At 63.8% G+C, this 15,158-nt stretch overlaps 1 protein-coding gene across 1 annotated transcript in view; it reads right to left on the bottom strand.

Moving 5' to 3' along the window:
* LOC139242926 (integrin alpha-X-like) overlaps positions 1-15,158 on the bottom strand; it is a gene marked incomplete at both ends in the record, with an annotated part of 51,565 nt that overhangs the window by 15,918 nt on the left and 20,489 nt on the right. The window contains 2 exons of the mRNA XM_070870554.1: positions 2,450-2,653; positions 14,557-14,697. Of these exons, the coding sequence (XP_070726655.1) occupies positions 2,450-2,653; positions 14,557-14,697 (345 nt within the window). The remainder of the gene's footprint in view (positions 1-2,449; positions 2,654-14,556; positions 14,698-15,158) is intronic.

Below are 15,158 nucleotides of genomic sequence, written 5' to 3'. Positions count from 1 at the left end.
GAGGGAGGGAGGGACAGGGAGAGAGTGAGGGAGTGAGGGAGTGAGAGGGAGGGAGAGTGGGAGAGAGGGAGTGAGGGAGGGAGAGAGAGGGAAAGGGAGAGAGGGTTGGAGGGAGGGGGAGAGGGAGAAAGGGTGAAGGAGAGAGAGAGAGAGGGAGAGAGAGGAGGAGAGTGGAGAGCGGGTCTGAGGGAGAGAGGGAGAGGGAGAGAGGGTGGGAGGGAGAGGGAGAGGGAGAGAGGGTGGGAGGGAGGGGGGAGTGGGAGAGAGAGTGGGATGGAGAGGGAGAGAGTGAGGGAGTGAGGGAGTGAGAGGGAGGGAGTGAGGGAGAGGGAGGGAGAGGGAGGGAGAGTGGGAGAGAGGAAGTGAGGGAGGGAGAACGGGAGAGGGCGTGAGGGAGGGAGAATGGGAGAGAGGGACTGAGGGAGAGAGAGAGTGAGGGAGAGAGAGTGAGGGAGATTGGGAGAGAGGGAGAGAGAGGGGGAGAGTGGAGAGAGGGACTGAGGGAGAGAGGGAGAGGGAGAGGGAGAGAGGGTGGTAGGGAGAGGGAGGGAGAGGGAGAGAGTGAGGGAGTGAGAGGGAGGGAGTGAGGGAGAGGGAGAGAGAGTGTGAGAGAGGGAGTGAGGGAGAGAGAGGGAGGGAGAATGGGAGAGAGGGAGTGAGGGAGAGAGGGAGAGGGAGGGAGAGGGAGAGAGAGAGGGAGAGAAGGTGGGAGGGAGAGGGAGAGAGGGTGGGAGGGAGAGGGAGAGAGTGAGGGAGAGGGAGGGAGTGAGAGGGAGGGAGGGAATGAGAGGGAGGGAGTGAGGGAGAGGGAGGGAGAGTGGGAGAGTGGGAGTGAGGGAGAGAGGGAGAGAGGGTGGGATGGAGAGGGAGAGAGTGAGGGAGTGAGTGAGAGAGAGGGAGGGAGAATGGGAGAGAGGGAGTGAGGGAGAGAGGGAGAGGGAGGGAGAGGGAGAGGGAGAGGGAGAGAGGGTGGGAGGGAAAGGGAGAGAGTGAGGAGAGGGAGGGAGAGGGAGGGAGTGAGACGGATGGAGTGAGGGAGAGGGAGGGAGAGTGGGAGAGAGGGAGTGAGGGAGCGAGTGGGAGGGAGAATGGGAGAGAGGGACTGAGAGAGAGAGAGAGAGAGGGAGAGAGCGAGTGGGGGTAAGGGAGATGGAGAGAGAGATGGAGGGAGAGGGAGAGAGTGAGGGAGTGAGAGAAAGGGAGAGACAGAGATGGCGAAGGAGTGAGGTAGAGGCTGGGAGAGGGTGAGTGGGCGGGAGGGAGAGGGGGAGGGAGAGATGATGAGGGAGAGGCTGACCCGCTGACCCCGGGCTGCCTCTTGACCCCAGGCTGCCCCTTGACCTCGGGATGCCCCCTGACCCCGAGCTGCCCCCTGACCCCAGGCTGCCCCCTGATTGCCCCCTGACCCCGGGATGCCCCCTGACCCCAAGCTTCCCCCTGAACCCGGGCTGCCCCATGACCCCGGGCTACCCACACTGACCACGGCCTGACCCTTGACCCGGGGTTTCCCCTGACACCTGACTGCCCCCTGACCCTGGGCTGACCCCCGACCACAGGCTGCCCTACTGACCTCGGGTTGCTCCCTGATCCCGGGCTGACCCCGACCCTGGGCTGCCCCCTGACCCCAGGCTGCCCGCTGAATGACCCCTGACCCGGGCTGCCGCCTGACCCTGGGATGCACCCTGACCCCAAGCTGACCCCTGAACCTGGGCTGCCCCCTGACCCCGGGCTAGCCACACTGACCCCATTCTGCCACCTGACCCCGGGATGCCCCCTGACCCTGGGCTGCCCCCTGACCCTTGGCTGCCCCCTGACCCTGGAATGCCCCTTGACCTCCCGGGCTGCCCCCTGACCCGGGCTGCCGCCTGACCCTGGGATGCACCCTGACCCCAAGCTGACCCCTGAACCTGGGCTGCCCCCTGACTCCGGGCTAGCCACACTGACCCCATTCTGCCACCTGACCCCGGGATGCCCCCTGACCCTGGGCTGCCCCCTGACCCCGGGCTGCCCCCTGACCCTGGAATGCCCCCTGACCTCCCAGGCTGCCCCCTGACCCTGGGCTGCCCCCTGAACCCGGTATGCCCCTGACCCCGGGTTGCCTCTTACCCTGGGCTGCCCCCTGACCCCGGGCTGCCCCCTGATCCCGGGCTGCCCCCTCACCCCGGGATGCCCCCTGACCCCGGGTTGCCCTCTTACCCTGGGCTGCCCCCTGACCCCGGGCTGCCCCCTGACCCCGGGCTGCCCCCTCACCCCGGGATGCCCCCTGACCCCGGGTTGCCCTCTTACCCTGGGCTGCCCCCTGACCCTGGGCTGCCCCCTGACCCCGGGCTGCCCCCTCACCCCGGATGCCCCCTGACCCCGGGTTGCCCTCTTACCCTGGGCTGCCCCCTGACCCTGGGCTGCCCCCTGACCCCGGGATGCCCCCTGACCCCAGGCTGCCCACACTGACCTGGCTGTATCTGGCACTGACTCCGCTCCTTTGACCATGGTAGATGTAGACACTCCCGCGATGCTCGTCCTCCAGCGGGGCTCCGACCGCCACGTCTCTCAGCCCGTCCCCGTTCAGGTCTCTCAGCGCCGCGATGGAGCTCCCGAACCGGCCCAGATCATTCCCCTCATCCCCACGGAGGGTCCCGGGGCAGGCGAAGGTGCCCTGGGAAGAGAGAGAGAGGGTGAGAGTGAGAGAGACAGAGAGGGAGAAGCAGAGAGATGGCCTCCACGTATCTCCCCCCGAGACCTCCACGTATCTCCCCGAGGTCTCCACGTATCTTCCCCCGAGGTCTCCACATATCTCCCCGAGGTCTCCACGTATCTCCCCCCGAGACCTCCACGTCTCTCTCCCCGAGGTCTCCACGTATCTCCCCGAGGTCTCCACGTATCTCCCCGAGGTCTCCACGTATCTCCCCCCGAGGTCTCCACGTATCTCCCTGAGGTCTCCACGTATCTCCCCGAGGTCTCCACGTATCTCCCCCCGAGGTCTCCACGTATCTCCCCGAGGTCTCCACGTATCTCCTCCCGAGGTCTCCACGTATCTCGCCGAGGTCTCCACGTATCTCTCCCCGAGGTCTCCCCGTATCTCCCCGAGGTCTCCACGCCTCTCCCCCCGAGGTCTCCATGTATCTCCCCGAGGTCTCCACGTATCTCCTCCCGAGGTCTCCACGTATCTCCCTGAGGTCTCCACGTATCTCTCCCCGAGGTCTCCCTGTATCTCCCCCCGAGGTCTCCACGTATCTCCCCCCGAGGTCTCCACGCCTCTCCCCCCGAGACCTCCACGTATCTCCCCGAGGTCTCCACGCCTCTCCCCCCGAGACCTCCACGTATCTCCCCGAGGTCTCCACGTATCTCTCCCCGAGGTCTCCACGTATCTCTCCCCGAGGTCTCCACGTATCTCCCCCCGAGGTCTCCACGTATCTCCCCCCGAGGTCTCCACGTATCTCCCCCCGAGGTCTCCACGTCTCTCCCCCCGAGGTCTCCACGTATCTCTCCCCACGAGTTCTCCACGTCTCTCCCCCCGAGGTCTCCACGTCTCTCTCCCCGAGGTCTCCACATATCTCCCCCCGAGGTCTCCACGTATCTCCCCCCGAGGTCTCCACGTATCTCCCCCCGAGGTCTCCACGTCTCTCCCCCCGAGGTCTCCACGTATCTCTCCCCACGAGGTCTCCACGTCTCTCCCCCCGAGGTCTCCACGTCTCTCCCCCCGAGACCTCCACGTATCTCCCCCTGAGGTCTCCACGTCTCTCCCCCCGAGGTCTCCACGTCTCTCTCCCCTGAGGTCTCCACGTCTCTCCCCCCGAGGGCTCCACGTATCTCCCCGAGGTCTCCACGTCTCTCTCCCCGAGATCTCCACGTCTCGCTCCCCGAGGTCTCCACGTATCTCCCCGAGGTCTCCACTCCTCTCCCACCGAGGTCTCCACGTCTCTCTCCCCGAGGTCTCCACGTATCTCTCCCCCCGAGGTCTCCACGTATCTCCCCGAGGTCTCCACATATCTCCCCGAGGTCTCCACGTATCTCCCCGAGGTCTCCACTCCTCTCCCCCCGAGGTCTCCACGTATCTCCCCGAGGTCTCCACGTATCTACCCGAGGTCTCCCCGCCTCTCTCCCCGAGGTCTCCACGTATCTCCCCGAGGTCTCCACGCCTCTCTCCCCGAGGTCTCCACGTATCTCCCCCCGAGGTCTCCCCGTCTCTCCCCCCGAGGTCTCCACGTATCTACCCGAGGTCTCCACTCCTCTCCCCCCGAGGTCTCCACGTATCTCCCCCCGAGGTCTCCACGTCTCTCCCCCCGAGGTCTCCACGTATCTCTCCCCACGAGGTCTCCACGTCTCTCCCCCCGAGGTCTCCACGTCTCTCCCCCCGAGACCTCCACGTATCTCCCCCTGAGGTCTCCACGTCTCTCCCCCCGAGGTCTCCACGTCTCTCTCCCCTGAGGTCTCCACGTCTCTCCCCCCGAGGGCTCCACTTATCTCCCCGAGGTCTCCACGTCTCTCTCCCCGAGATCTCCACGTCTCGCTCCCCGAGGTCTCCACGTATCTCCCCGAGGTCTCCACTCCTCTCCCCCCGAGGTCTCCACGTCTCTCTCCCCGAGGTCTCCACGTATCTCTCCCCCCGAGGTCTCCACGTATCTCCCCGAGGTCTCCACATATCTCCCCGAGGTCTCCACGTATCTCCCCGAGGTCTCCACTCCTCTCCCCCCGAGGTCTCCACGTATCTCCCCGAGGTCTCCACGTATCTACCCGAGGTCTCCCCGCCTCTCTCCCCGAGGTCTCCACGTATCTCCCCGAGGTCTCCACGCCTCTCTCCCCGAGGTCTCCACGTATCTCCCCCCGAGGTCTCCCCGTCTCTCCCCCCGAGGTCTCCACGTATCTACCCGAGGTCTCCACTCCTCTCCCCCCGAGGTCTCCACGTATCTCCCCCCGAGGTCTCCCCGCCTCTCTCCCTGAGGTCTCCACGTATCTCCCCGAGGTCTCCACTCCTCTCCCCCCGAGGTCTCCACGTATCTCCCCGAGGTCTCCACTCCTCTCCCCCCGAGGTCTCCACGTATCTCCCCGAGGTCTCCACATATCTCCCCCCGAGGTCTCCACATATCTCCCCGAGGTCTCCACGCCTCTCCCCCCGAGGTCTCCACGTATCTCCCTGAGGCCGCCACGTCTCTCCCCCCGAGGTCTCCACGTATCTCCCCGAGGTCTCCACTCCTCTCCCCCCGAGGTCTCAACTCCTCTCCCCCCGAGGTCTCCACGTATCTCCCCCCGAGGTCTCCATGTATCTCCCCGAGGTCTCCACGTATCTCCCCGAGGTCTCCACGTATCTCCCCCCGAGGTCTCCACGTATCTCCCCGAGGTCTCCACTCCTCTCTCCCCGAGGTCTCCCCGCCTCTCTCCCCGAGGTCTCCATGCCTCTCCCCCCGAGGTCTCCACGTATCTCCCCGAGGTCTCTACTCCTCTCCCCCCGAGGTCTCCACGTATCTCCCCCTGAGGTCTCCACGTATCTCCCCCCGAGGTCTCCACGTATCTCCCCGAGGTCTCCACTCCTCTCCCTCCGAGGTCTCCACGTATCTCCCCGAGGTCTCCACGTATCTCTCCCCGAGGTCTCCACTCCTCTCTCCCCGAGGTCTCCACGTATCTCCCCGAGGTCTCCACGTATCTCCACGAGGTCTCCACTCCTCTCTCCCCGAGGTCTCCACGTATCTCCCCGAGGTCTCCACGTATCTCCCCGAGGTCTCCACGTATCTCCCCGAGGTCTCCACGCCTCTCTCCCCGAGGTCTCCACGCCTCTCTCCCCAAGGTCTCCACGTATCTCCCCGAGGTCTCCACGTATCTCCAAGAGGTCTCCACGTCGCTCCCCCCGAGGTCTCCACGTGTCTCCCCCCGAGACCTCCACGTATCTCCCCCCGAGGTCTCCACGTATCTCTCCCCCCGAGGTCTCCACGTCTCTCCCCCCGAGGTCTCCACGTCTCTCCCCCCGAGACCTCCATGTATCTCCCCCCGAGGTCTCCACGTATCTCCCCCCGAAGTTTCCACATATCTCTCCCCGAGACCTCCACGTATCTCCCCCCGAAGTCTCCACGTATCTCCCCCCGAGGTCTTCACGTCTCTCTCCCCGAGACTTCCACGCCTCTCTCCCCGAGGTCTCCCCGCCTCTCTCCCCGAGGTCTCCACGTATCTCCTCCCGAGGTCTTCACGTCTCTCTCCCTGAGGTCTCCACGTCTCTCCCCCCGAGGTCTCCACGTCTCTCCCCCCGAGACCTCCACGTATCTCCCCCTGAGGTCTCCACGTCTCTCCCCCCGAGGTCTCCACGTCTCTCTCCCCTGAGGTCACCACGTCTCTCCCCCTGAGGGCTCCACGTATCTCCCCGAGGTCTCCACGCCTCTCTCCCCGAGACCTCCACGTATCTCCCCGAGGTCTCCACGTCTCTCCCCGAGATCTCCACGTCTCGCTCCCCGAGGTCTCCACGTATCTCCCCGAGGTCTCCACTCCTCTCCCCCCGAGGTCTCCACGTCTCTCTCCCCGAGGTCTCCACGTATCTCTCCCCCCGAGGTCTCCACGTATCTCCCCGAGGTCTCCACTCCTCTCCCCCCGAGGTCTCCACGTATGTCCCCGAGGTCTCCACGTATCTCCCCCCGAGGTCTCCACGTCTCTCTCCCCGAGACCTCCACATCTCTCTCCCCGAGGTCTCCACGTATCTCCCCGAGGTCTCCACGCCTCTCCCCCCGAGGTCTCCACGTATCTCCCCGAGGTCTCCACGTATCTCCCCCCGAGGTCTCCACGTCTCTCTCCCCGAGACCTCCACATCTCTCTCCCCGAGGTCTCCACGTATCTCCCCGAGGTCTCCATGTATCTCCCCCCGAGGTCTCCATGTATCTCCCTGAGGTCTCCACGTATCTCCCCCCGAGGTCTCCACGTATCTCCCCGAGGTCTCCACGTATCTCCCCCGAGGTCTCCACGTATCTCCCCGAGGTCTCCACGTATCTCCCCGAGGTCTCCACTCCTCTCCCCCCGAGGTCTCCACGTATCTCCCCGAGGTCTCCACGTATCTACCCGAGGTCTCCCCGCCTCTCTCCCCGAGGTCTCCACGTATCTCCCCGAGGTCTCCACGTATCTCCCCGAGGTCTCCCCGCCTCTCTCCCCGAGGTCTCCACGTATCTCCCCCTGAGGTCTCCACGTCTCTCTCCCCGAGGTCTCCCCGCCTCTCTCCCCGAGGTCTCCACGTATCTCCCCGAGGTCTCCACGCCTCTCTCCCCGAGGTCTCCACGTATCTCCCCCCGAGGTCTCCCCGTCTCTCCCCCCGAGGTCTCCACGTATCTACCCGAGGTCTCCACTCCTCTCCCCCCGAGGTCTCCACGTATCTCCCCCCGAGGTCTCCCGGCCTCTCTCTCTCCCTGAGGTCTCCACGTATCTCCCCGAGTTCTCCACTCCTCTCCCCCCGAGGTCTCCACGTATCTCCCCGAGGTCTCCACATATCTCCCCCCGAGGTCTCCACATATCTCCCCGAGGTCTCCACGCCTCTCCCCCCGAGGTCTCCACGTATCTCCCTGAGGCCGCCATGTCTCTCCCCCCGAGGTCTCCACGTATCTCCCCGAGGTCTCCACTCCTCTCCCCCCGAGGTCTCCACGTATCTCCCCCCGAGGTCTCCACGTATCTCCCCCCGAGGTCTCCATGTATCTCCCCGAGGTCTCCACGTATCTCCCCGAGGTCTCCACGTATCTCCCCCCGAGGTCTCCACGTATCTCCCCGAGGTCTCCACTCCTCTCTCCCCGAGGTCTCCCCGCCTCTCTCCCCGAGGTCTCCATGCCTCTCCCCCCGAGGTCTCCACGTATCTCCCCGAGGTCTCTACTCCTCTCCCCCCGAGGTCTCCACGTATCTCCCCCTGAGGTCTCCACGTATCTCCCCCCGAGGTCTCCACGTATCTCCCCGAGGTCTCCACTCCTCTCCCTCCGAGGTCTCCACGTATCTCCCCGAGGTCTCCACGTATCTCTCCCCGAGGTCTCCACTCCTCTCTCCCCGAGGTCTCCACGTATCTCCCCGAGGTCTCCACGTATCTCCACGAGGTCTCCACTCCTCTCTCCCCGAGGTCTCCACGTATCTCCCCGAGGTCTCCACGTATCTCCCCGAGGTCTCCACGTATCTCCCTGAGGTCTCCACGCCTCTCTCCCCGAGGTCTCCACGTATCTCCCCGAGGTCTCCACGTATCTCCCCGAGGTCTCCACGTATCTCCCCGAGGTCTCCACGCCTCTCTCCCCGAGGTCTCCACGTATCTCCCCGAGGTCTCCACGTATCTCCAAGAGGTCTCCACGTCTCTCCCCCCCGAGGTCTCCACGTCTCTCCCCCCGAGACCTCCACGTATCTCCCCCCGAGGTCTCCACGTATCTCTCCCCCCGAGGTCTCCACGTCTCTCCCCCCGAGGTCTCCACGTCTCTCCCCCCGAGACCTCCATGTATCTCCCCCCGAGGTCTCCACGTATCTCCCCCCGAAGTTTCCACGTATCTCTCCCCGAGACCTCCACGTATCTCCCCGAGACCTCCACGTCTCTCCCCCCGAGGTCTCCACGTCTCTCCCCCCGAGACCTCCACGTATCTCCCCCCGAGGTCTCCACGTATCTCTCCCCCCGAGGTCTCCACGTATCTCCCCCCGAAGTTTCCACGTTTCTCCCCCCGAGGTCTTCACGTCTCTCTCCCCGAGACCTCCACGTATCTCCCCGAGACCTCCACGTCTCTCCCCCCGAGGTCTCCACGTCTCTCCCCCCGAGACCTCCACGTATCTCCCCCCGAGGTCTCCACGTATCTCTCCCCCCGAGGTCTCCACGTATCTCCCCCCGAAGTTTCCACGTATCTCCCCCCGAGGTCTCCACGTATCTCTCCCCCCGAGGTCTCCACGTCTCTCACCCCGAGGTCTCCACGTCTCTCCCCCCGAGACCTCCACGTATCTCCCCCCGAGGTCTCCACGTATCTCTCCCCCCGAGGTCTCCACGTATCTCCCCCCGAAGTTTCCACGTATCTCCCCCCGAGGTCTTCATGTCTCTCTCCCCGAGCCCTCCACTTATCTCCCCGAGACCTCCACGTATCTCCCCCCGAGGTCTCCACGTATCTCCCCCCGAAGTCTCCACGTATCTCCCCCCGAGGTCTTCACGTCTCTCTCCCCGAGACTTCCACGCCTCTCTCCCCGAGGTCTCCCCGCCTCTCTCCCCGAGGTCTCCACGTATCTCCTCCCGAGGTCTTCACATCTCTCTCCCTGAGGTCTCCACGTCTCTCCCCCCGAGGTCTCCATGTCTCTCCCCCCGAGACCTCCACGTATCTCCCCCTGAGGTCTCCACGTCTCTCCCCCCGAGGTCTCCACGTCTCTCCCCCCGAGACCTCCACGTATCTCCCCCTGAGGTCTCCACGTCTCTCCCCCCGAGGTCTCCACGTCTCTCCCCCCGAGACCTCCACGTATCTCCCCCCGAGACCTCCACGTATCTCCCCCTGAGGTCTCCACGTCTCTCCCCCCGAGGTCTCCACGTATCTCTCCCCACGAGGTCTCCATGTCTCTCCCCCCGAGGTCTCCACGTCTCTCCCCCCGAGACCTCCACGTATCTCCCCCTGAGGTCTCCACGTCTCTCCCCCCGAGGTCTCCACGTCTCTCTCCCCGAGGGCTCCACGTATCTCCCCGAGGTCTCCACGTCTCTCCCCGAGATCTCCACGTCTCGCTCCCCGAGGTCTCCACGTATCTCCCCGAGGTCTCCACGTCTCTCCCCGAGATCTCCACGTCTCGCTCCCCGAGGTCTCCACGTATCTCCCCGAGGTCTCCACTCCTCTCCCCGCGAGGTCTCCACGTCTCTCTCCCCGAGGTCTCCACGTATCTCTCCCCCCGAGGTCTCCACGTATCTCCCCGAGGTCTCCACTCCTCTCCCCCCGAGGTCTCCACGTATCTCCCCGAGGTCTCCACGTATCTCCCCCCGAGGTCTCCACGTCTCTCTCCCCGAGACCTCCACATCTCTCTCCCCGAGGTCTCCACGTATCTCCCCGAGGTCTCCACGCCTCTCCCCCCGAGGTCTCCACGTATCTCCCCGAGGTCTCCACGTATCTCCCCCCGAAGTCTCCACGTCTCTCTCCCCGAGACCTCCACATCTCTCTCCCCGAGGTCTCCACGTATCTCCCCGAGGTCTCCATGTATCTCCCCCCGAGGTCTCCATGTATCTCCCTGAGGTCTCCACGTATCTCCCCCCGAGGTCTCCACGTATCTCCCCGAGGTCTCCACGTAACTCCCCCGAGGTCTCCACGTATCTCCCCGAGGTCTCCACGTATCTCCCCGAGGTCTCCACTCCTCTCCCCCCGAGGTCTCCACGTATCTCCCCGAGGTCTCCACGTATCTACCCGAGGTCTCCCCGCCTCTCTCCCCGAGGTCTCCACGCATCTCCCCGAGGTCTCCACGTATCTCCCCGAGGTCTCCCCGCCTCTCTCCCCGAGGTCTCCACGTATCTCCCCCTGAGGTCTCCACGTCTCTCTCCCCGAGGTCTCCCCGCCTCTCTCCCCGAGGTCTCCACGTATCTCCCCGAGGTCTCCACGCCTCTCTCCCCGAGGTCTCCACGTATCTCCCCCCGAGGTCTCCCCGTCTCTCCCCCCGAGGTCTCCACGTATCTACCCGAGGTCTCCACTCCTCTCCCCCCGAGGTCTCCACGTATCTCCCCCCGAGGTCTCCCCGCCTCTCTCCCTGAGGTCTCCACGTATCTCCCCGAGGTCTCCACTCCTCTCCCCCCGAGGTCTCCACGTATCTCCCCGAGTTCTCCACTCCTCTCCCCCCGAGGTCTCCACGTATCTCCCCGAGGTCTCCACGTATCTCCCCCCGAGGTCTCCACGTATCTCCCCGAGGTCTCCACTCCTCTCTCCCCGAGGTCTCCCCGCCTCTCTCCCCGAGGTCTCCATGCCTCTCCCCCCGAGGTCTCCACGTATCTCCCCGAGGTCTCTACTCCTCTCCCCCCGAGGTCTCCACGTATCTCCCCCTGAGGTCTCCACGTATCTCCCCCCGAGGTCTCCACGTATCTCCCCGAGGTCTCCACTCCTCTCCCTCCGAGGTCTCCACGTATCTCCCCGAGGTCTCCACGTATCTCTCCCCGAGGTCTCCACTCCTCTCTCCCCGAGGTCTCCACGTATCTCCCCGAGGTCTCCACGTATCTCCACGAGGTCTCCACTCCTCTCTCCCCGAGGTCTCCACGTATCTCCCCGAGGTCTCCACGTATCTCCCCGAGGTCTCCACGTATCTCCCCGAGGTCTCCACGCCTCTCTCCCCGAGGTCTCCACGTATCTCCCCGAGGTCTCCACGTATCTCCCCGAGGTCTCCACGTATCTCCCCGAGGTCTCCACGCCTCTCTCCCCGAGGTCTCCACGTATCTCCCCGAGGTCTCCACGTATCTCCAAGAGGTCTCCACGTCTCTCCCCCCGAGGTCTCCACGTCTCTCCCCCCGAGACCTCCACGTATCTCCCCCCGAGGTCTCCACGTATCTCTCCCCCCGAGGTCTCCACGTCTCTCCCCCCGAGGTCTCCACGTCTCTCCCCCCGAGACCTCCATGTATCTCCCCCCGAGGTCTCCACGTATCTCCCCCCGAAGTTTCCACGTATCTCTCGCCGAGACCTCCACGTATCTCCCCGAGACCTCCACGTCTCTCCCCCCGAGGTCTCCACGTCTCTCCCCCCGAGACCTCCACGTATCTCCCCCCGAGGTCTCCACGTATCTCTCCCCCCGAGGTCTCCACGTATCTCCCCCCGAAGTTTCCACGTATCTCCCCCCGAGGTCTTCACGTCTCTCTCCCCGAGACCTCCACGTATCTCCCCGAGACCTCCACGTCTCTCCCCCCGAGGTCTCCACGTCTCTCCCCCCGAGACCTCCACGTATCTCCCCCCGAGGTCTCCACGTATCTCTCCCCCCGAGGTCTCCACGTATCTCCCCCCGAAGTTTCCACGTATCTCCCCCCGAGGTCTCCACGTATCTCTCCCCCCGAGGTCTCCACGTCTCTCCCCCCGAGGTCTCCACGTCTCTCCCCCCGAGACCTCCACGTATCTCCCCCCGAGGTCTCCACGTATCTCTCCCCCCGAGGTCTCCACGTCTCTCCCCCCGAGGTCTCCACGTCTCTCCCCCCGAGACCTCCCCGCCTCTCTCCCCGAGGTCTCCACGTATCTCCTCCCGAGGTCTTCACGTCTCTCTCCCTGAGGTCTCCACGTCTCTCCCCCCGAGGTCTCCACGTCTCTCCCCCCGAGACCTCCATGTATCTCCCCCCGAGGTCTCCACGTATCTCCCCCCGAAGTTTCCACGTATCTCTCCCCGAGACCTCCACGTATCTCCCCGAGACCTCCACGTCTCTCCCCCCGAGGTCTCCACGTCCCTCCCCCCGAGACCTCCACGTATCTCCCCCCGAGGTCTCCACGTATCTCTCCCCCCGAGGTCTCCACGTATCTCCCTCCGAAGTTTCCACGTATCTCCCCCCGAGGTCTTCACGTCTCTCTCCCCGAGACCTCCACGTATCTCCCCGAGACCTCCACGTATCTCCCCCCGAGGTCTCCACGTATCTCCCCCCGAAGTCTCCACGTATCTCCCCCCCGAGGTCTTCACGTCTCTCTCCCCGAGACCTCCACGCCTCTCTCCCCGAGGTCTCCCCGCCTCTCTCCCCGAGGTCTCCACGTATCTCCTCCCGAGGTCTTCACGTCTCTCTCCCTGAGGTCTCCACGTCTCTCTCCCCGAGACCTCCATGCCTCTCTCCCCGACGTCTCCACGCCTCTCTCCCCGAGGTCTCCACGTATCTCCTCCCGAGGTCTCCACGTATCTCCTCCCGAGGTCTTCACGTCTCTCTCCCCGAGGTCTCCACGCCTCTCTCCCTGAGGTCTCCACGTATCTCTCCCCGAGGTCTCCACGCCTCTCTCCCCGAGGTCTCCACGCCTCTCTCCCTGAGGTCTCCACGTATCTCTCCCCGAGGTCTCCACGTATCTCCCCCCGAGGTCTCCATGTCTCTCTCCCCGAGGTCTCCACGTATCACCCCCCGAGGTCTCCACGCCTCTCTCCCTGAGGTCTCCACGTATCTCTTCCCGAAGTCTCCACGTATCTCTCCCCGAGACCTCCACGCCTCTCTCCCCGAGGTCTCCACACCTCTCTCCCCGAGGTCGCCACGTATCTCCCTCCGAGGTCTCCACGTATCTCTCCCCGAGACCTCCACGCCTCTCTCCCCGAGGTCTCCACGCCTCTCTCCCCGAGGTCGCCACGTATCTCCCCCCGAGGTCTCCATGCATCTCTCCCCGAGACCTCCACGCCTCTCTCCCCGAGGTCGCCACGTATCTCCCCCCGAGGTCTCCACGCCTCTCTCCCCGAGGTCTCCACGCCTCTCTCCCCGAGGTCACCACGTATCTCCCCCCGAGGTCTCCACGCATCTCTCCCCGAGACCTCCACGCCTCTCTCCCCGAGGTCTCCACGTATCTCCCCCCGAGGTCTCCACGCCTCTCTCCCTGAGGTCTCCACGTATCTCTCCCCGAAGCCCCCACGCTGCTCCTTTTATGGCCCGGACTTGCCGCGAGTGATCTCACGCCGGTCGGGATTTCCGCGCCGCTGGTAATGTGTCGTGCGATTGTTAAACCGTTGCAGACAGCAACGTGTTGCCGTGAATTCTTTAGCAAAGGAGCCATGACGCAAGTAGATGACAGTCAGGCCGTTGAGTGTCAAAGGGCGACATTTTGACTTTGTATTCTTCAGTGTCCTCCTGGCTCAGTTAGTTCCTGAACCGCTGTAAGGTGTTTGCTTCACGGGTTCTTGGCTGAAGAACTCGGAGCAACACATTGCTATGAAGAACGAGTTGGTTAGGTAGCAAAGGTTGAACAATCGCACGACACATGACCAGTTCATCCACCGGGCTCACAACCGCCTGCCCCATCGCGGATCCCCCGAACCCAACTGGCTGGGGTTTTATTGAGTCTTGTGAACATCACGTGACTGGCTAAGCCACTCCCACCTCAACAGCTCTACAACTATTTTGGCTTAACGTTAATTCAAGCGCCATCTTTTGAAAGGGGAACACATAAAAAAATATACCGATTAACTCACAAACATTAAAGCGAACCGTGACAAATCGAATCAAATTAAAATTTGGTTGCCGGGGGGGTGATGACGCACTCCAATCCCTCCGGCGCCCACCTCTCGCGGAAGGCCGCGAGCGTACCGGTGGACACCGCGTGCTCCATCTCCAGGGACACCCCTGGCTCGGATGTAACCGCGGACGAGAGGCAGGCAGTCGGGGCTGAACGACCCCCTCGACCGCCCACTGCCCGGACCGGCTGATGGCCCACCTTGGCCAGGCCCAGGAGCGGGCCTACGAGGAGGCCTTTGGACCTACCCACTCCCTCTCCGCACAGGGTGCCCCAAAGATCAGGGGCGTGGGACTGAAATGCAACCAGAATTTGAGGAGCAGCCCCTTCAGATATTGGAACAGGGGCTGCAACCTCGCACACTTGATAAACATGTGGGACATGGTCTCCTCCGGACCCTACAGCGCGACAAACCTGCTCACAGATGCATACATAGCAAAGCTCAAGACTGGAGATGTCGACTTACCTCAGGAGACATTGTACAGACGATCACTATTCCCCCGATCCCATGGTCATGATACAGCGGGGCCCCAATCAGGAGCAAGTCAGTCTCTCCGTCTCCAGTCAGATCCACGGTGCACAGCTCAGAACCAAAGTATGATCCAATCTGGAACACAATTGGACAATTTCAATACAGAGTAAAGCTCCCTCTACACTGTCCCATCAAACACTCCCAGGGAAGGGACAGGGGGTTAGATACAGAGTAAAGCTCCCTCTACATTGTCCCATCAAACACTCCCAGGGCAGGTACAGGGGGTTAGATACAGAGTAAAGCTCCCTCTACACTGTCCCATCAAACACTCCCAGGGCAGGTACAAGGGGTTAGATACAGAGTAAAGCTCCCTCTACACTGTCCCATCAAACACTCCCAGGGCAGGTACAGCATGGGGTTAGATACAGAGTAAAGCTCCCTCTACACTGTCCCATCAAACACTCCCAGGGCAGGTACAGCACGGGGTTAGATACAGAGTAAAGCTCCCTCTACACTGTCCCCATCAAACACTCCCAGGGCAGGTACAGCACAGGGTTAGATACAGAGTAAAGCTCCCTCTACACTGTCCCATCAAA

The sequence above is a fragment of the Pristiophorus japonicus genome, unplaced genomic scaffold (assembly GCF_044704955.1).
Source record: "Pristiophorus japonicus isolate sPriJap1 unplaced genomic scaffold, sPriJap1.hap1 HAP1_SCAFFOLD_1539, whole genome shotgun sequence".
Lineage (NCBI taxonomy): Eukaryota > Metazoa > Chordata > Chondrichthyes > Pristiophoridae > Pristiophorus > Pristiophorus japonicus.
The sequence above is the reverse complement of the archived record's forward strand: the minus strand, read 5'-3'. Positions and strand labels throughout refer to the sequence as shown.